Genomic DNA, 21,793 nt, shown 5'->3' with positions numbered 1-21,793 from the left:
CTGCAAGTACTCAACGTGAGAAATACTTGGCAGCACTCTACAACTGTAGGATCCGTATGTTTAAATCTCTTCTTCCTTGAGCAGCCAGACACACCAGTTCCTAAGTTTTATGCCGGTTTAGTAATAAAACACTTTGCTTTTCCTAGTTCCAAAATAATTAAGTGGGCGCTGTAGAAGCAAGGCCTGGGAAGATTTTTATGATAGAACTGTGGTATGGAATTGATCCCAGAAAGTCTTTTCCTAGGATTTTCTTAGGAGTCCTTTAACTAGCTTTTCCGACTCCTTTTGAAAACTAGCCCATAGGTAAGGAGTTTCCCAGGCTCCGCCCCCACCAATCCTACAAGCTCTAGAAGCTCTAGAGGACCAGAACAGGGGACGAAGGGGCCATCTATACATACAGGAGGCAGGGTTTGCAAGGCTGTTTAGAAATGTAAGTCGGGGCAAGGGTCTCTGGCCACATTTCTCCCCAGTTAGCCCTCGGCGCGTCTAGCCCTACTTTGTCTTCTCCCTGTGATTGGGTGAACCGCAGATCAGAGGTTGTGCGTGACAAGACGGCCTCTTTTATCTCCGCCTTCGCTTCCACTGCCCTCTCCTACCCAGCACCCCAGTTCTCTACCCGTGGGCCCCGCCCTTCTGGGGACGGTGGATTCTTTTATCTCCCGGGCGCGCCCCTGCAGGCGACGATAGGAGCCGGGACTACAGCTCCCGGCATTCTACGCCGGGGAGCCGACCCGGTAGTAGCTCTTTTCTGGCGAAGTTTCCCTGTGCCTGCGCCGCTCGCTGCTCGCCGCTTGCCGCTCGGAACTCCAGGGGCTCAGGGGCCTGTCTGCGGGAGGTGGGCACTGCCCAGGGTGACAGTGCGGGAGCATGGCCATGCACCTGGGCAAGCTGAGCGCGGGCCCCTGCTGGCTCGCGGCGCGGGGCGGCTGCGGGGAGCTGCGCTCTTGGTCCCTGCGCTGCGCGGCCGGACGCTTCTGCCGCCCCCCTGGCACCGCTTGCCCCGAGCAGAGCCGCGGGCTGGGGTACGGCCCTACTGCGGGAGGCGGCCCCCGGCTGAGGACCGGGCTGGCCGCGGGGCTGGCCGCGGGGCTGGCCGGGCTGGCCGGGCTGGCCGCCGCCGCCTTCGGGCACGTGGAGCGGGCGGAGATGGCGAGCAAGAGCTCGGGGGCGCCGAGCCCCTCGCCGGGGAGGCCGGAGGAAGAGGACGACGAGCTGGCCCGCCGCTGCAGCTGCTTCATGGCCTCGCCTGTGACCGACCTGCACGAGCTGCGGAGGAGGCCGGGCGACATGAAGACCAAGATGGAGCTGCTGATCCTGGAGACCCAGGCCCAGGTGTGCCAGGCGCTGGCACAGGTGGACGGGGGCGCCCGCTTCTCTGTGGACCGGTGGGAGAGGAAGGAAGGTGAGGAGGTCGGCCCCTAGCGGGAGGTGGAGATGGGGAAGAGAGGTCGGGCTTTAGTTTGCAGGCAGAAAATGACTCAGAATAGGGGATGGGAGTAAGGAAAGGGGTACCTACACAGCGGCTGCTAGGTTAAAAGGGACACCTTTAAAACGATTGACACTGACAGGGTCATCAGCCCTCAGCTTGCAGGTGTGGACCCAGATCTGCTGTCACTCTAGTACTGGACATTTAAAAAATCTTTGCAATTTTATATGGCATTTTTCATACAAATCTTAAGGTCAGTTTTAGCCAACAGGCTTGGATGTCCAAGGTTGTAACTGAGCATAGATTTTCTCCACATTTCCTCTGCTTCTCTGGGTGCGTTTACCCTTTCTTTTCCTTTGGAGATGGAAAAAAAAAGTCATCTCCTCTTTACTAAGGGTCAACCAGTCTCCTCCAGCTGAGGGAGTTATTGTGTCATTGTGTCTTTTCCCCAGGTTACGCAAGAAATATTTGACCTGGCTTGTCAGTAGTTCTGCCAAATGCACCCATCAGATTTCGTGCCAGGAAAATCTTTATTTCCACTGGTAAAATACTTAAGTATTATAACCTAGTACTTATAGTGTCCTACATTCATGACCATGTTATTGCCTATACAGTGAAACCTTACATCTTGGTCATAAACTTAAAGGATTTCTGATTCTTCTTACCTGGGACTACTGCAGCAACTTCTCATCAGCTGATTTGGGGCTGTGATACTGCCACATTTATTTTAAATGAAGTTAAATCTGGTTTTCGTAGTGTTTTCCATCTTGTAATTTTTTTTAATTAATTAATTATTTTTGTCTGTGTTGGGTCTTGTTTGCTGCGCGCAGATTTTCTCTAGTTGTGGTGAGCGGGAGCTACTCTTTGTTGCGGCATGTGCGCTTCTCATTGGGGTGGCTTGTTGCGGAGCACAGGCTCTAGGTGCGTGGGCTTTGGTAGTTGTGGCACGTGGGCTCAGTAGTTGTGGCTCACAGGCTCTAGAGCGCAGGCTCAGTAGTCGTGGTGCACGGGCTTAGTTGTTAGTTGCTCCGCAGCATGTGGGATCTTCCAGGACCAGGGCTCGAACCCGTGTCCCCTGCATTGGCAGGCAGATTCTTAACCACTGCCACCAGGAAAGTCCTCCATCTTCTAATTTTTTAAGTGAAGACTGTTGAATCAGGACACAACCTGGACTAGCTGTGTGACCTTCAGTAGTTACTTTTTGTGCCTCTGTTTCCTCATCTATGAAATGAAATTATAAATAACATATGAATGTATTATAAGGGTAAAATAAGGTGTATATATATGAAGTGCTGCAAATATTGTTTGATGCTTAGAAAGCACTGAGACAAATTGTTTGGGCCACTTACTAGTTGTGTGTTTTTGGAGAAAGTATTTTGCCTTTCTGGGCCTCAGTTTTCTCATTTGAAATATACAAGGGTCGTACTGGATCATCTCATGTCCCATCCAGCTCTAAAAATTTTTAGAAATAAAACAAGCCAAACATGAAGCTTCATGAAACAGTTAACTCTTGTGGTACCTCTAGTGTCTTCAAAAAACAAACCAGCTACTAGTAGTAAAGCTCATATACCTAAATGTTAATGTGTCTCACTCAGTTCAAGCTTCCGAATTCCTTAAGCATTTCAGTATCTGTTTTTTAATTACCTGTAAACAAAATTAAAAGGCGCAAACAGCACACTGAGAAAAAACAATTGAAACAATATGGAGCTCTTAAATTTGGCAGTACTGGAACACTCTTTGAATGTACTTATTCCTGTTTTTAATCTTAGCTTTCTCTCATGTATCACAACCAACAGCTGCCATTCTTAACAGTCTTTATTTGAAGGGAAACTATTCCAGTGATTCATTTTAGATGATGACATAAGGATGTAGAAGAGTATTCGGTTGGGTGGTGTGGGGAGATAAAATATTCACCCATGATCAGTAGCAAATGTCATAAAGCTAAGCTGGTTATCTAATTTTATTGTACTTAAAAATTATAAATATGCTGATATTATGGAAGATTTGGAAAATAGAGGAGGAAAATAACTCCTAATCCCACCACCTTCGTGCAGCAGTTGTTTTTAACTTCCCATATACCCTTAACATTCTCTCCTCATTTTACATTTCCATAAACAGGAGGTGGTGGCATCAGCTGTGTACTTCAAGATGGGCATGTTTTTGAAAAGGCCGGGGTGAGCATTTCTGTCGTTCATGGAAATCTTTCTGAGGAAGCAGCAAAACAGATGAGAAGCAGAGGAAAAAAGCTAAAGACGAAAGATGGTAAATCAGACAATCTCCTTTAATAGTCCCTGTAAACCTTTTCTCTCGGCAAGTTTTATTTATAAAGTACATATTGCTTCTGTAAAATTCCATCTGGGTGCCTGTGCCAGCTGAGCATGTTCACAGTTACTTTTTTTTTTAACACCTTTATTGGAGTATCATTGCTTTACAGTGGTGTGTTCATTTCTGCTTTATAACAAAGTGAACCAGCTATACATATACATATATCCCCATATCTCCTCCCTCTTGCGTCTCCCTCCCACCCTCCCTATCCCACCCCTCTAGGTGGTCACAAAGCACCGAGCTGATCTCCCTGGGCTATGCGGCTGCTCCCCACTAGCTATCGATTTTACATTTGGTAGTGTATATATGTCCATAGTTATGAAGAACCTAGGGGCAGGACAGGAATAAAGGCGCAGACATAGAGAACGGACTTGAAGACACAGTGACTTTTTGTTTTTTGTGGTGCGCGGGCCTCTCACTGTTGTGGCCTCTCCCGTTGCGGAGCACAGGCTCCGGACGCGCAGGCTCAGCGGCCATGGCTCACGGGCCCAGCCGCTCCACGGCATGTGGGATCTTCCCGGACCGGGGCACGAACCTGTGTCCCCTGCATCGGCAGGCGGACTCTCAACCACTGCGCCACCAGGGAAGCCTGACACAGTTACTTTTTAAAAATTATATTTTAAGAGACAAATTGAAAATCAACCTTTGAAAATTGATTCAGAAACCATGTTGGAGTTAATTTGTATCAAGCCAGGTGATCGAGTGCAGCTCACTGCATGTTTTACTTTCCAGGTAAATTGCCGTTTTCTGCTATGGGCGTGAGCTCTGTTATCCACCCCAAGAATCCTCATGCTCCCACTATCCATTTCAACTACAGATACTTTGAAGTAGAAGAAGCCGACGGTAAGGGCTCTGGAGGTGTGGAAAGTATTATTGTGCAAAATGTGTATTTTAAAACACATTAGGGGGCATAACATCTAAAATCAAGAAAAAATAAATACCATCTTAACTAGGTTTTTTGGGAAACGTGAAAGCTTATTCCTTGGCAGGTGCAATGGATTATTTATTAGATGTGAAAAATGAAGGTGGTATTGGCTGGTCTCTGGCATCCCCATTTTCCTCCAACACACAAGGAATGATTTAATGAACCCGAACTTAAAGTGCACACAGGGTTCTTTGCAAATATAAATTTATTACATCCAAAGGAAAACCTCACGTGCAGTGTTAAGTTGCCCTTGAGAACTTGCTTTTGGAAATTATTTTCCACATGTGTAGCTTTGCCACTCACTAGTGCGTTGTCAGTGGGTTTAAGATGGGGTGCAATTGATCATGCTTCATTATGTAAATATAGTTCCAGTCTATGTTTGCCATTAGCTAGGCCAGCTGTTACCCTGTCAGAGCACCTGTGCAGTGCACGCCACTCCTTTTGGTGTCTCTGCAGGTGATGGCATTTAAAGCAACGTATTTAACTTTTCCTTTTGAGTAGTGTGCTGCATCTCAAAGTCCACATCAGAATCACATGTCTCGATTTGGTAGGTAACAAGCAGTGGTGGTTTGGTGGTGGATGTGACCTTACCCCAACATACTTGAACCAAGAGGATGCAGTGCATTTTCACAGGACTCTAAAGAAGGCTTGTGACCAGCATGGTCCAGATCTCTACCCCAAATTTAAAAAATGGTAGGTAAAGTTATTGAACTTTTCATGACCGCTGAGTATTTTCCATTCCTTTTGTAGATCCTGAAGGCACTACTGTGTCACTAAGTATCTTTTTCAGCTTATGAAGGTTGAACTGTTTCCTTCCTCCCTCCCTTCCTTCCTTTCACCAGAAGTGAGATACGAGTTTTAAGTGGTTTTAATACATTATTTTCTTAGGAATATTTGAATGTCTGTGATAAAAATTGGGCAGCAATATCATTTTTGATACCAGATGTTTTAGGATATAAACTTGAAGGTGATATATGCCTGAGAATCAGAGGCTTTTTAATCCTAAAGTGGGATATTAAATTCTCATCCCACACGAGGATTATCTCGTTGCCATGGAAATGTGTTAGGGCATGGGAAGGGTTGGAGAACTATTAGGAGAGGTGCAAATGTACCGGAGATTTTGGACAAGGAGAAAGTGGGATTGGAAACTTTGTGAAAGGAACTCTAATGGTAAAGAAAAAAGGTGTGAGGAGACCCAGGATATTTGGTAGATGTGGAATGGAGTCTGTGCATAAGTTGTTTGGAATAATAATGTACTCAACACTGCTTAGAGCTAATTGCCATTCTAGAAAAAGGAGGAACAGAAAGGGTTTTTGGGTTTTTTTTTTTTTTTGCTTTGCTTTTAGTGCTAATATTTGTGGAATCTTGATGTTATTTATCTAAGAATATGGAGTTCAGCTTTAAAATCCTCAGAAATTATAAAACATTTAAATAACCTCTCTTTGATTTGACATTACCACGAAACACTGGACAGCTATGGACACACAGATGTAGGATGAAGGGTTGTTTTTCTCTTACAAATCAGCTTCCTTTCAGGAGGAGGATTGGTGGGGTAGATATTCTCTCTCTCTTTTTGTTTTTTGGTTTCCTTTTATCGCTATTACTGAAGAACTTTATCTGAGTAGTATTAATAAAATATCTAGGATGCGGGCTAGCCAAAAATTTTAGTATACATATTTAGTAAATCTCTTCATTTCATAATATCATGAAAAGAGATTTGGAAATAACATGATTTAGTTAAAGCTGGCTTTACAGCCTTGCTCAGGATATACTTTAATTCTGTTAATAAAATGTACCTGTGAAGAAAAGCCAGGAAGTCACAGTCAAGGTGAATTATACCAGCACATCAGTTCTAGGGATTTGCATCTGCTGCCTTTTTTTTTTTTTAAACTTTAAGCTATTAAGGCTATTTTTAAGATAACCTTTTCAATAGTTTTTAGTTTTTGTTTGTACAGGTCTTCTATTTAAGAACCCTCATTATACAGAGATAATGAAAACTATTTCCAGGATGTAAACTATACTGCAAATTTAGCAATTAGGAAAGACTTAGGAAATCTGCTCTAGTAGGCACAGGTGGGGAAAGACTCAAAAACAAATTGATAGTTTCATGTGCTGGTTCACAAGGGCAACCTTTAATGTTCTGAAGACTCTTATTCTCTGACCATTTCCTTCCACCAGCCCTCCCCCTGACTTATGCATGCTATAGAGTCATCACATTTTATTGCCGAAAGAGACCTTAGAAATAATTTACTCTGCCTTCCTTTGGTGAATAAGAACTGATTCAGACAGCTTAGGGGTTAGCACTCCGTCAAGGACCTGGTTTGTGTCATTGTTGGTAGAGGATTCCTGCCTGCTGCAAAAGTAGCAGTGCTTCTGAGGGCAGCAGCACCACTTGTTTTAAGAAATACAGTGCTTAAAAAAAAAGAAGGAAATACAGTATTAATAGTGGACTCTGTTTCTTTTCAGTAAAGGTCTTAGAGTGCCACATCTTCAGATAGACATGTATTAGCTTGCCTGTTGCTTTGTAGGTAAAAGTGTAAGCATTTTCTTCGTTGTTGATAACTGCAGGAAATCTGTCTAAAACTCTAGTTTCATTTTCAGACATGGACAAAAAGTGAGGGCGCTGTGCTGGCATTAGTCAGGGATGGTGCTCTAAGCTGAAATGCTCACACTGATTTTCATGTCTGTCTGTTTTTTCCTCTTTGGTCCCTGATTTGGCCTTGCTGTATTTTCCAGGTGTGACGATTACTTTTTTATAGCCCATCGTGGGGAGCGGAGGGGCATCGGGGGTATCTTTTTTGATGACCTTGACTCTCCATCCAAGGAGGAGGTCTTTTGCTTTGTGCAGAGCTGTGCCCAGGCTGTCATTCCTTCTTATATCCCCCTTGTGAAAAAGCACTGTGATGACTCCTTCACCCCCCGGGAGAAGTTGTGGCAGCAGCTCCGGAGAGGACGGTGAGTGAGTGACCGGAGAATGAACCGTCTCATTGCGTAACTCTGGGGTGGGTAGGAGGTCGGGAAGTGGGGCAGCCGTAATCAGAGTGGATGATATGTTGTCTTGGGCAGATACTTTGTCAGAGTTTTGTTAATACCCTAATTTCTTTTCATAACTAGATAAATATCAAGTGAATTAAGAAACATTATATAAAATAGTATTATAAAAAGAGCAAAGTTTGTTTAACTTGTGTATACATTAGAGAACCATATTAGGCCTATAGTAAGAACTTGTTGAATTTATTTCTGCTGATTTCTTATAGTTTCTTCTAGCAATACCTTCCAGCCTTACACCAAGATAGGGGAATCATTTAATGTTTTTGCTGCTTTGTAAATTTGGAATCACACATTTTTTTCATTTATCTTTAGGTTTTCTTGGAAGGTGTTACGATGAAAATAATCACTTCAGAAATTATTTACACTTAATGATAGTATTTATTAATTATGGAGATGTTAATATGTGCTGGCTAATAAGTTAGGCAGTTTGCATCTAAATTTCTTCACAAAGCTGTGAGATTGGTGTAATTATCATCATTTCACAGATGACAAAACTTAGCAAAGTAAGTCCCTTGCCCAAGTTTACACAGCTAGTAAATAAAAGATCCCAGGTGTGGAACCAGGTCATCGTGCCTTCAAAACTTGCAGACTTTCTTAGATGTGAATGAAGTTAAGTAGGTCTTATTTCTGACTGCGATGCTCACCTTAGCCACCCTGCGTTGTGCACGCAGCTTGGTGAGCTCGGTTGGGTGACCAGCGTGGGGTCATCTTCAGCGGTGGTGTGATTGTGAATCAGCTCCAAATTATCCAGTCTTCCCGCTCACAGCGGTTTCTCATTACCATCTTAATTGCATGTGTACTACTGGTCCGTGGCTATAAAATGGATTTTCTCATTTATGTTAATTTTGTCTCAGGCATATGAAACTTTGGGTACTTAAGGAGGTAAAGCTAAAAGGTCAACTTAGATAATGTTCAAAGTCTCAAGGTAAATGTTTGTTGTTTATTCTTTCTTAGGACTACCTCTGCTTGCTTGCTCCCTGTTTATAAACTTGGGAAAATGAGAATTGATTACGTGTTCTTGTTAGACAGTTCTTTAACAGTGCATCTGTTTTGGGACGTTATGCATCTGTTTTGGGACTTTTTTTTTTTTTTTTTGGCCCCATGATTTCCCAGATACACCTTTACTACTCCTTCCCTTCACTTGAGTTGATTAGGTGCCTCCTATGGCTAGGGACCATGCTGGGAAAAGCTCACAGTGTAGTGGGGAAGACCATCCTAAGAGAATGATTTAAAACTCTGTGGAAACAACAACAACAAACTCCAATAAAAAACAAACAAGAAACTAAAAAAAGAAAAACTCCGTGGAAAGTGCAATGTTCTAGTTTTGCATAAGATTTCTTACGCAAAGCTGGCAGGTTTCACGAATACTAATGAGGTGTGAAGCCTTGAAAACTTCTTGGACATAGGAATGATGTTTTATTTTGTTTGTTTTGTTTTTTATTATTAATTGACAACATATTTTGAAAGTTCCATTTGTGTGTATCATTTCATGTCCGTGTTTTTTGAATTAGGCAGAAGTGTGGGGTATTAGGTTGATTTTCTGTGGTGTGGTGGGTGACTGTACTTTCAAAGAGAGGCTCCTTCTACCACCCATATCTCTGGGCCTTAAAATGGCAGAAATCTCTGGGGCTTAAGATAACCCCAGCTCTTTGCTGCGGTTATGAGCCCTGTCTTCACTTTCTTACGCGGCATTCATAACCCATTACCTGTATTACTCTTCCCCACTTCCTCGCATCCCCTTCTGTATGACTTTCCCCTGCAGTGGTTAGGCTGCTTCTCTTTTGACTTTGCAGCCTCTTACTTGGCTATCTCATTGAGTCTCTTGTCCTCAGTTACTACTATTCTCTCCCCAGACCTTGAACCTCCAGTCTTAGTCTCCTTTTTTGTTTTGCTGTATTTTGGGAAAGGGAGACAGGATACAGTGTAGGTATCAGTTAAATTGAAGGGAGTGGTTAAGGTTCATAGTTAGTAGGTACCTCGGAGAGGATAAATGTATGGAAAGGATCAGAAAGATCAGATCTAAGCAAAACCTGGTGAGAGTCAGGCTGATATACAGAAAGGAGCATTGTTCGCTCAGAACAGAAAAGCAGCACAGGGATCCTATAGAGGCTCATTTGGGATCTCCTTACAAGGGTCTTTGAACAAGACATCTGTACAAATAGAGAGTCACAGCCATCCCTTAAATATCATGTTTCAGGAGGGTAACATCAGGGGTGAAAAAGGGAGCTGAGAGACTGGAATTCTTTTCCATGGTCTTAGGAAGAAGTTAAGAAGATCCATTTAAATTATCTTTTGAAACAGACATAAGAAGGTATTAAATAGTTATTAGTGCACAGAACTCAATCAGTGATAAATAAGTGGTGAGGACTAGAAAGGGATCCATGAATGTAATTTATTTAAATTTTCTCAGAGCCTTTGGCAATTTCCACAGTGAAGGTTGCTTTCTAAAAATTGAAGGACTGTGGGAATCTAGAGAATATTTTTCTCTAGTTGTGATTAAATACAGTAACCCATGCATAAACGGTCATATCTGAGGGAAGTTTAGACCAAGAGAGTAGTTTTTGAGTGAGTTGAGAAATGATATGAAGGGGGACTATTGAAATTTTCACATTTATGGATCATTCTCAATTCTTTTGGGTAGTAGAAATTATCTTTTGAAATTGGAGAGAACAGACCCTTTTACAAAGGATCTCATGATGTTAAAGGCAATCACAGATTTTTAAGCTAGACAGAGTTTAGATATGACTCTGTGGCAGTTCATGGAAAACTAATATCCTGAACCAGGTTTTAGTTGATGCTAAGGACTGAGCACTGCAACTCAATCACTACCTTCTATTATGACTTTGTCATTAATTTGCAGGAAGACTGCTTATTAATGCTGTTAACTATTTTAAGAAAAGGAAATATCTAGAATATATTAGTAATTATTAATAGATTTCTGTAATCTTTTCTTGGCCTTTCAGTTACAAGAGCCTTACACTGTCTTAGTTCGTGTGAGTTATTGGCAGTGAAATGAAGTCTTTGACTGTGAAGCATCTCAGACTCTAGGCGAGGGCCAGAGAGAGCTGTTTTATCCTGATAAACAGTGCCATTTGCTTTTCTTAATTGTTTTTGTGCCTTCAAGTTCTAAGCTTTGTGTTCGTTCTGTTTATTTATTGGAAAACATAACCTTATTGTTTTGTAACTGCTCTGTGTTGGGGCTGAATCTATATCCTATTGTTTGTTGGATAGAATAGCCTTTTCTTTATGCCTTTCCAGATGGCGAAAACTCAACTGATGAGACTGGTGTTTTCTCTGCCAGTTCCAGCTGATGGGGTGGGAGGTGGTGGGAAGGTGCCCCCCCCTTTAAGTATTTGTTATGGACTAATCTTAAGAAAGAGTTTACTCAGCCAGCCCTTAATCTTATTTGATGTTTTTATGTCAGGTATGTAGAATTTAACCTGCTGTATGATCGGGGTACAAAGTTTGGCCTCTTCACTCCAGGATCCAGGATTGAAAGCATCTTGATGTCTTTACCTCTCACCGCCCGGTAAGAATAACTCATAAGAATAATAGTTATTCCCTAACCCCACAATCCTCTAATCCCCACAAAACATGGACATTGACACCACAAATGTCTTTCCTAAAGACTACATTGGTTTTGACCTTGCTGCCTGTATAAGAAAATCACAGGCAAATCACAGGAAAATCAAATTTTTTTTTTAAGGGGTGGCAGGATAAATGATATAGCTTTATATGTGAGAGCAGGGAAAGGATAAAGGGAGTGAGAAGATAGGGTGGATGATGGCGTCTAGGGAGCTAGATTGACTGTTCCTACTTGGTAATTTTCTAGGAAGAGCTATGAGCAAAGTAGATTTATATGAACATAACAGCTCTTTAATTTTATTGGAAATGATTGCACTTGTGGGGAAAGGTCTTATTCTCCACTATGAAGTATTAAGCTTGTACGAAAGCATGCAGGATTATTTCAGATGCTTTACGTGCTGCCATGGTGTGCTTCCATAAAGGTTAATTGAATCTCTGTGGGGAATTTTAAAATCTATTTATGTTGGTGCTATTAGGTTAATAAAGATCTACAGTTGACTTTTTTTGGCTTTGAGGAAGTGAGAATGGTGTGTATCCAGACTGAAACAGAAAAGATCAGAAAAAATATGACCATTGCTTATTTTAGAAGAGCTAGAATCTTCTTTTCTCCATGAGTTTAAATATCCAAATAAGAATGGACTGGCTGGCATTGAAGGTCTGCCTTGCGTCCTTCTGCTGTGCAGATCTAGCCTTGTGAGATCAGTACCCTCTACCATTGTCACTACATTCAGAATAGCATTGGCTCTGTCCTTGTTTAGCTGTTGCTCGTGGGATCTCATGTCCTTGGCTGGATTCTCATGCACATCACTGTTAGGTGTTCTTGCCACCCTAGAGGCAAGATGTGATTAAAAAGTAGACATGAGATCTTAAGGCCTCGGGTAGTCTACCTGATCTCTGCTGGCCTTTAATTATAATGCACATTCCAAACTGCAGGTAAGGGCGGATTATAAATCAATCCCCTGCTCAACTGAGTAACATTAATGCAACAGGTTATTTTTAGCTTCTTAAAGTCTGCACCAGGGGTCTGCAAACTTAAGGCTTCAGGACAAATCTAGGTCCACTTGTGTTTATGTACAGCCCTTAAGCTAAGAATGGAATTTACATTTTTCAAGGATTATTAAAGACAAACAAAAAAGGAATAGGCAAGAGACTGCAAAAGGTATGTGGCCCCAAGAGCCTAAGGTATTTATTATGTGGCCCTTTACAGGAAGAGTTTGCAGCCTCTGATCTAAACCAGTGTTTGCCGGATTTCATGCTACAGTTTGACCATTTTGACCATATTTGTAGATTTATATATAATCTGAGGTACTATTTACTTAAATTTTATACTCTTCGTTTTTTCAGAGAGAAAATTAAAGGCAAACCAACATTTCTGTCATAAATAGAAAGTAACACATGAAAAAAAAATGCCAAAGTACTAAGCTAAGAAAAGTTTGCCCATGGATCACCTGAGGTTCTATACTTTATGAAACCCTGGTTTATAGTAAAAGTATGTTTTGGCTCTGGAATATTAATATTAGCTAGAGTATGCTCAGGAATTATTAAGAAACTTTATTTCTTTAGCAGCAAATATTTTTTAAAACCCTAGTGGAGACAAAGAGGTATAAGTCTTTTTATTACTCTTAGAATTTTATTTTTCATTTATTTTAGATAAAGAGCTATGTATGTTGTTTATTTATTTTTTTATTGTTATTACGTTTTTTGCTTCTGTTTTGAACCTGCCTAGATGGGAGTACATGCATTCACCCTCAGAGAACTCCAAAGAAGCTGAAATTCTGGACGTTTTGCGCCATCCGAGGGACTGGGTGCATTGATGCAGGCAGAGCAGTCTTCCTGGGGTCTGGGGGACACACAATGGGCCCCCTGCTCCACTGGCTGACACCACCGCCACTGTGTGGCACTTAGTTACCTGTGTCTCAGAGCTCCAGTCTTCTCCGCCCTGGAGTCTGCCTCCTTTCCTGGTGAAATGTGTTTTAAGCACCACAGGCTTCTGCTGGATGCTGTCAGTGGTGGGTGGTGAGGTGGCAGCTTGTCAGAGTCAACTGGTTGATGTAAAACTCGTTTATACTTTTAGAATCATTTTATATGACTAGTTTACAAACAGTGACAATTTCCAAGAATTGGTTTAGGGGATCTAAATATTAGAATTTGTATCAGGAAACTTCTCATGTTATTTTTTTTGTTTCATATATTTTTTAAAGGTTTAGTTTCAGCCACAAAAATCTGTTATGGGACAAATTTTATTTTCATTAATTCAATGAGATTGAGACTGGTAATTTTAGAAAGCAACTGGAAATGAAAGTAAAAATTTTACTTTGTCATTACTGAAGTTGCTTTGATCATAATCTTTATATATCTTTCTCTAGAGATCATAGTATTATAAAATATTCACTTTTGTAATGATAGATATTTAGGGATACTTGAAATTTTCTTAGTCTCTGCATGTTACAATTCAGTGATTACCTGTAGTTAACTCTAAAGTGACATCACTGTTATTTAAACAAGGGATATCTAAGTTGTAATTTTGATTTTTGTAGAACTATAATTTGTTGATGCTGAGATTCTTTGCACTTTTGAATGTGAAAGCTTATACCCTTGGATTCTGATACTTAAAAATTTCTATTCCAGACATTTCTGTATGGAGGTTTAGACTAAGAACAATCCTGGGGATGTTGTGAATTTAGGAAATGAGAAACATTTTCCTTCTCTAATTAAAGCAGACATAACTAGTGTAAGAAGCATGTAAACATTTTATAAATATATTTCCTTGAATATGGACTAATTGAAATAGTCCTCTTTTTAAATTAGAGATTCTGCAACTTTTACCTTTGCTCTTAAGAGAAAATCACAACAGAGTTCTCAAGACTTCTGTGTTCATATAATAATGTGAATATTTTATTCATAATATATTGAAGTTTATAAGGAATGTTATCTTCCTACATATTATTAAGCATTATCTTGGAATATGTTGAATGTATGATCTTGTGACTCTGTAGAGCTGGAAAATGTATGAATTCTTCAACTCTTACAACAGGTGTGCTGATAAATTTTATTATGAAATATGACTAAGAAATGTTTGTATTTTTCATTTTTTCCAGGGTAATTGACATAGGGAAGATAAATATTTCTTAGTACTAAAACCATAGTTCCTCATTCCTAGGTATTTTACCCAAGAAAAATATAAATTTTGCAGTTGAATTTTCATAGCAGCTTTATTCTCAGTAGCCAAAATTTAGAAATAACACAACTGCCCATCAGCAGGTGAATGGATAAACAAGTTATAATATATCCATATGTTAAAATACTACTCAACAATGAAAAGGAACCTCTATTGATAAAGGCAAGAACATGGGTGAATATCAGAAAGTCATTATGCCAAGTGAAAGAAGCCAGACACAGAAAAGCACTAGCCCCAGAGGTTATGTGGTGTCACGTCCTTCACATTCCGTTGGTTACAAGTGAGTCGCTAAGAGCAGCTCCCAATTCACTGGGGAGGGAATGAGACCCCAGCTCTCAATGGGAGGAGTGTCAGAGATTTGTGATCGTCTTCAAAACCACCACATAGCCTTTCACACCTAAAACCCAAAATAGATTTGGCATTCCCTCCCTTATTGCCCTAATCAAATCCCGTTGAGTCCACCTTTGAAATGTTTCTTATTTCCTGCCTCTGTCCCCTGCCATGACTCTACTTTGGTCCCACATTCCCTCTCACCTGAATATTTGCCATACCCTACCTGCCTCTGGTCACTCTGACCTCCATTCTCTCCCTTCAGAATTACTTCACCGAATAGGAAGCAACCTAAGTGTCCATCGACAGATGAATGCATAAAGAAGATGTGGCACATATATACAATGGAATATTACTCAGCCATAAAAAGAAACGAAATTGAGTTATTAGTAGTGAGGTGGATGGACCTAGAGTCTGTCATACAGAGTGAAGTAAGTCAGAAAGAGAAAAACAAATACCATATGGGAACACATATATATGGAATCTAAAAAAAAAAAGGTTCTGAAGAACCTAGGGGCAGGACAGGAATAACGACGCAGACTTAGAGAATGGACTTGAGGACACGGGGAGGGGGAAGGGTAAGCTGGGATGAAGTGAGAGAGTGGCATGGACATATATACACTACCAAATGTAAAATAGATAGCTAGTGGGAAGCAGCTGCATAGCACAGGGAGATCAGCTGGGTGCTTTGTGTCCACCTAGAGGGGTGGGATAGGGAGGGTGGGAGGGAGGCTCAAGAGTGAGGAGATATGGGAATATACGTATATGTATAACTAATTCACTTTGTTATAAAGCAGAAACTAACACACCATTGTAGAGCAATTATACTCCAATAAAGATGTTAAAAAAAATTACTTCACTAAATCCCATTCTTAACTGCCCTCCTCAAATATTTTAAGCATCCTCCCTTCTCCTGCAGAAAAGTTTCTGAACTCAATCTGACATTGAAAGCAATCCACCATTTGACACAGACCTCTCTTTTCAGCCTTATTTTCTCCTCCATGCCTCCCCTGCGCTTCAACCTCAGACTGCGTATCGCCACTCCGCATTTTTCTGAACATTCCCCAAGTCTCTTCCATCTGACCTGTGCTCAGGCTGCTGCTATCTCTGCTTGGAATCTTTTTTTGTCCCCTTCAGCACATTTTTACCTTTAGTATTGCTGTCATCACAGTCTGTATTCATATAGTCACTCAGAGTACACTGTACTTCAAAATATTTAAGGTGGGTCTTTCCTCATTTATAAAGTCTGCTACCTTATGAATGACCTGTTAACCTTTGTCTTCCAACATTGTTTTGCAATAGTATATTGTGGTATCAAGCTTAATGTTGTTTTACTTTACAACTGTCTCATTCCTAGTCTGTGAAGATAGAAGTTCCCAGTAAACATCTTTTAAGAGCCCATTTAGAAATTGTTTTCAAGGATGTTTGTATTATCCCTGCCACAAATATTAACTATGTATTTGAAATCCCACATTTAAAGAAAGTTGGTCCTTCTTTCCAAAGAAACACACATGTAAATTCCAGTTTCATAATAAACCTAAATTAGCACATTCAAGATAGTGAAGCTTGAACATCTACAATATGGCTTGACTAAGTATCATTACATTGTAACCTGAAACTGAGTCATGGGTCATGCAATGTAAAACCTCTCAGGCTTGTTTCTACAGGTGGTTTTATGCCAGATACACACCAGCATATACCAGCAGAGCAAGGTAATTGCATTCCCATCTTCCAATCTCTGCACTTGGTTTTGATTCCACAAGTTAAACTCATCAGTATTTTAAAGTATCCTTCACCTATTAATTCCTGTTCACATTTCAAAACATGTTTGAATGTTAAAACTGGGCATAATCGAATCCACCATGGTTTCAATGAGTTGACACAAATTCAGTTACTTAGGAAAGCAAATTGGCTTTGTGGTCATTTAGAGTTGCCACATTGACTCTGTCATGGATGTATTTTCTTAAGAGATGGTTAGGAAGGTACAAAACTAAAGTTTCACAATTAAGTTGTACTAGTTGAATGCCTCTATTATTTACCAGCAAGTGAATAATGCATTTTTTTTTTTTTTTTTTTGCGGTACGCGGGCCTCTCACTGTTGTGGCCTCTCCCGTTGCAGAGCACAGGCTCCGGACGCGCAGGCTCAGCGGCCATGGCTCACGGGCCCAGCCGCTCTGCGGCATGTGGGATCCTCCAGGACCGGGGCACGAACCCGTGTCACCTGCATCCGCAGGCGGACTCTCAACCACTGCGCCATCAGGGAAGCCCAATAATACATTTTTTAAGTAAAAGTCTTCATAGAGATTTATCTATGCTTAGGGCTGGTCAAACTTCCAGTTTCTGACTTGATGAGGCAGCCTGAGGCTTTTAGAATACTCCATGCCTGCTGCTTGACATCGTTCTAACCATGAGTGTAATATGCAGAATTTCAACCAATTTGTCAATTTCTTGTAGTTCAAGTTGTTGTTTAACTATGAAAAATAACTAATTCAGTAGATATTCTCAAAGGACATTTAAAATAATATCGATATTGTCAACTGAAAAAAAATGCACAACCTAAAAGTTTTTTGTTTTTTGGGGGGATACGCGGGCCTCTCACTGCTGTGGCCCCTCCAGTTGCAGAGCACAGGCTCCGGACGCAGGCTTAGTGGCCATGGCTCACGGGCCCAGCCGCTCCGCGGCATGCAGGTATCCTCCCGGACCGGGGCACGAACCCGCGTCCCCTGCATCGGCAGGCGGACTCTCAACCACTGCGCCACCAGGGAAGCCCCAAGAGTAATGTTTTATTCGGTGACCTTACTCAGCACTATAGCCCAGGATGGCGGCCTCTCAGGTAGCTCCGAAGAACGGTTCCAAAGACGAAAGGGAGCAGCCAGGATATAGAGGAGTTTTTGCTGGAAAGAAAAGCAAAACTAGTCGAACATCAAAAGATTACCGCTAATCACAAAAAATCCCAGACATCTCAAGGTAATGATTTTACTGCCTTTCTGTGTATGAGAAGATGCAAGAGTCTGGGCTCATTGAAATGATTCCTTTGACATGCATCTTAACTATCTAAGGCCGGTATCCTGTTTTTCTCCATCCTGAATTCCCCTCAGGGTGTACTGTTGGGGGCAGCTGCAGTGGCTGATAGCTTTATGGCCAAAACATCCTTTGTTTACAGAAATGGCAGGTGACATTGTCCACAATATCAATACAAATTAACATACTTCTGCTGAGAGTAATTTTTAATTCTTTAATGTGTACTTGATCTTATTATGTGCTATTCAAGAGAGTGGTACTTAAAAATAATGTACACATATCAATGAAAGAAAGAATAAGCACCTCCTTTTCATCTTTACCTCTCTCCCTGTTTTAGTAACGTGAGGGAGATATGGTATCTCTCTTGTAATAGCAAAAGATGGTCTGCTCAGCTCTACCTAGCTGTCCCTGCTGTGCTCTCTCAGACAGAATTCCTGACTCCCAGAACCTGTGAGCATAATAGAATGGTTGCTGTTTTATGTCACTACATCTGAAGTGGCTTGTTAAACAGTAATGTATAATTAGAACAGGTTGGATGCCATTAAAAAAATGAGGAGAGTGAATTTGATCAGCCTGGCATCCCTGCAAGGTACCTCTACCAGTATTTGGAGATGTGAGTCTAAAGCTCAGGAGAAAGAAATGTAGTCTAGAAACACATATTTACCAGTTGTTTGTGTGAAGACGATAATTGAAAAAGTAGGTGAGCCATCTGAGGAAGTACATGCAGTGTAATAAGAAAGGAGAGTCAAAGACTGAACTGGGGGCAGAGAAGTGAGCAGGGAAAAAGGTGTCAAGAAAGGGTCCTGAGAGCAGCTCACTGAGCAAATGGAATAGGGAAGAAGGGAATCAAAAGGGCCAAGTTGGGTGTGATTATAATAAGGGTTAAAACATTACCATGTTTCTACATATAAGAGAATATATTAAAATAATAAATGTTCCAAGTTACATGTTTGATAAATTAGGAATGAAATTCAGATTTTTAGAAATCCTAATCTATAAATTACCAAGGTCTTCTCAGGTACTAAAATTACTTCCATTGACATGTCAGAGAGTGTCTCCGGTTTCTCAAGTTCTGTTTAAATATGAAATTCCTTAAAGAACCAGTAGGTGGAGCCCATTTGCTCAAGAAAATCTAATCCCTGAGTGTTGGGTTTTGTTTTTGCCGGTGGGTGGGGAGGAGAAATTGAAGAGGAAGGGGAGAGGGGTGATGAGAGAGAGGCACAGAATAGGACAGCAAAGAGGAGAGGAAGGAAAGGAGAGAAGATGAGAGAGAACGAAGATCTCTCCATTGAACTGTGGTATTGTTGGAGAGGTTATCTGAAGGAGTTATCACATATTTAACCAAGCACAGTTAAGTCGACTATGATGTTTCTATCTTGTCAAATGGCTCCACTATGTTTCATTTCTCTCTTTAGTACAAAGAGATTCTGAAATTGGCAATGTCTATAATCCCAATAATTTTCAATATGTAAAGCAGGGTCTTCATCTTGAGTTCCTAGGGAATTCCTGAATTGTGAGGTGCCTGAAATCATGAGAAAATGTGTGCATTTTTCTTAGAGTTCGTAATGTTAATTTGACTCTCAGAAGGATACGTGCTTCTGAAAGATTGAGGACTACTCATCTAAATCAAGAGGGTGTCTATACCCCCCCCCCCCCACCGTGGGGGCAATGTGATAATTCAGTGAGGAAAGGTAAGAAAATGTTTTTATCCTTTCAGAAGTTCTATTTTTGTGTGTAATGTAATTATTTGTCCATATTCGTACATTAATGCATATATTTAATTCACAAATACAAGATATTTGGGGGAGTGTAAAATTAGTGACATATCAAAAAATTTCAAAATTTGCTTGTAAAAATAGTGTACATTTTTATACTTTTAAGGACTAAAAATGAAGTTTAGAAATCAGAAAGCAGAATATCTTGATAAATCAAAGGAAGAAAACAATAACAATAAAGTTTGTCTTCTTACCCCTGCTGGAGTCACCAGGGAGGAAATGTAAGTGTGCTAATTTCTTATCAGTTTTAGAGGGAACTAATGGATACTGTCTAAAGAAATGGAGAACAAAGATGTTAAATAAAGATGTAATAATAGAGGTGTTCATTGGAATAAAAATATAAACTAGAATTATTCACAAAACTCACAAACATAATATGGGGTGAAAAAAAGCAACCTGTAGAATAATACATACAGTTTGATTCCATTTGTATAAAATTCAAAAGATGCAAAGCTAGGCCATAGACTGTGTTTAGGTGATAAGACTCTAATGAAAAACAAAGGGCAAACACAATTCTGGTGAGTGGGGAAAACGACTGAGGCAAAGCTTCCAGAGAGCTTCAAAGTTAGCAGTGATCTATTTCTTGAGCTGGATTCTGGTACACAAGAGGCCATTTCAGTATTTGAATCTATCAAGGAGATATTTCTTAATATCCTCATATTTCCTAAATATTAATAGTAAATAATTATACCCTTTCAGCTAGGGCAGAAAAACTCTTTTACTTGGATACCAACATGTACCTACTTCTGTGGGTTTTCCTTTTGGCATCCTGATACGTGTGTCTTTAAAAATCGAGTATTTTCCCCTAATATTTAAATTAATGCCTATACTTTGTGGAAATTTTGGAAAATAACAGTATCAAAAAGGAAATAATCATCACATTTTGTGCCACTGTTTAGAAATAACCATAACCACTCAATATTTTGGTGTATTTCTTTCTAGCTACTTCATGTAAATTTGAATTTAGTTAAATTGTATATACAATTTTGTATCCTGATTTCCCCCCCTTATCTTTATATCTTAAACACTTCCCTCTCTTATTTAAAATCTTCAAAGACAGAGGACAGGCTGGCAGTGAAAATTGGGGTTTTCTTGAAAAGTGACCTATTGACTGAGTGCTCTAAACTATTGTCCGCCCTTTTCCCTCAAGGGATTTGGCCTTCAGCTGGGCAGGAAATTCAAGAGCTCTTTTCTAGAAAACAATTTTGTAGAATAGTTCTAAACAAAACAAAACACAAAAAGCCCCCCAAACTCCACCACAGGAGGGAGCTTTGGCATTCTCACCACACACAGCTCTTTCCTTATGCACGCTCCACCCACCTCCCACCACCTCCCAAATCTAGAGTTTTCAGTCCAATTTTTAGTGCCTCTTTAAGGGCAGGGATAATCAGATATTGGAGGAAAACCTCCAAATATATAAGAGAGAGAGAAAGCAGAGATAACAGACAGACCGACCTCTAGTTAATATTCTCAGAAAAGAGATTAAACTTATCATTTAGTAATATAGAGGTAAACAGAAGATAAAGCTAAAGGATTTAAAACTGGTTGCTTTTGGAGATCAGGACTGGGGGTAGATGCCCATGGGCCAGAGAACTGCTATTTTTCAGTATAAGCCTTTACTACTATTTGATTTTTTTAACTGCTGACATTTATTAGATTAATAAAAGAGTTAAAAAGTAAAGGCCATGCATTTTTTTAAGATCTCATTTTTTTTAAGATCTCAAAACATTGTTTTCATTATGCATACTTTTCCGTCATATAGATGTTTCTTATCAGAAGAACTTTCCATTCTCTTACATTGATTTTTTTTTTAAATCACGAGTTGCCATTACCCTATCAGTGTTTTAAAGACCTCTTCCTATTTTTAACCTCATGTTAAGATTCTTTAAATGCATAGTATCTTCTAACTAGTTTAAGAGATCAGATGTGCTCAGAGGAAAGAATTATTTAACAGGTTGTAATCTTCAAGATCCGTAAAACTTTCACTGTGGAACTAAAGTATCTTTTCTGTCTATGCTAATAAGTGAAACTATTGCTCATAAAATAAACTGTCACAGACTTCACACACATCAAGGTATACAGGGAAGGCATTTCAGAGGGTGGGTGCTGGACAATGTTCCAGATATGTGACCTCTTTAAAGTTTCTGCTTGGGAGATTAGAAGTTATATTGAAATCA

The 21,793-nt window shown here is 40.4% G+C and overlaps 1 protein-coding gene across 1 annotated transcript; it reads left to right on the top strand.

The window, feature by feature from the left end:
• The first annotated feature begins 729 nt into the window (after positions 1 to 729).
• On the top strand, positions 730 to 14,377 carry CPOX (coproporphyrinogen oxidase). The gene is made up of 7 exons (XM_030861011.2): positions 730 to 1,402; positions 3,545 to 3,688; positions 4,484 to 4,594; positions 5,228 to 5,369; positions 7,413 to 7,631; positions 11,152 to 11,256; positions 13,039 to 14,377. The coding sequence occupies exons 1-7, from the start codon at positions 868 to 870 to the stop codon at positions 13,124 to 13,126; spliced, it is 1,344 nt and encodes a 447-aa protein (XP_030716871.1). The 5' UTR covers positions 730 to 867; the 3' UTR covers positions 13,127 to 14,377.
• Positions 14,378 to 21,793: the final 7,416 nt, after the last annotated feature.

This window comes from Globicephala melas, chromosome 4 (assembly GCF_963455315.2).
Source record: "Globicephala melas chromosome 4, mGloMel1.2, whole genome shotgun sequence".
NCBI lineage: Eukaryota > Metazoa > Chordata > Mammalia > Artiodactyla > Delphinidae > Globicephala > Globicephala melas.
This window is presented reverse-complemented; position numbering and strand designations above follow the sequence as displayed.

Coding starts and splice junctions, on each gene's coding strand:
- CPOX (XM_030861011.2), top strand. CDS start 868: ATGGCCATGCACCTGGGCAAGCTGAGCGCGGGCCCCTGCTGGCTCGCG. Junction 5,370..7,412: donor TACCCCAAATTTAAAAAATG/GTAGGTAAAGTT, acceptor TGTATTTTCCAG/GTGTGACGATTACTTTTTTA. Junction 11,257..13,038: donor TCTTTACCTCTCACCGCCCG/GTAAGAATAACT, acceptor GAACCTGCCTAG/ATGGGAGTACATGCATTCAC.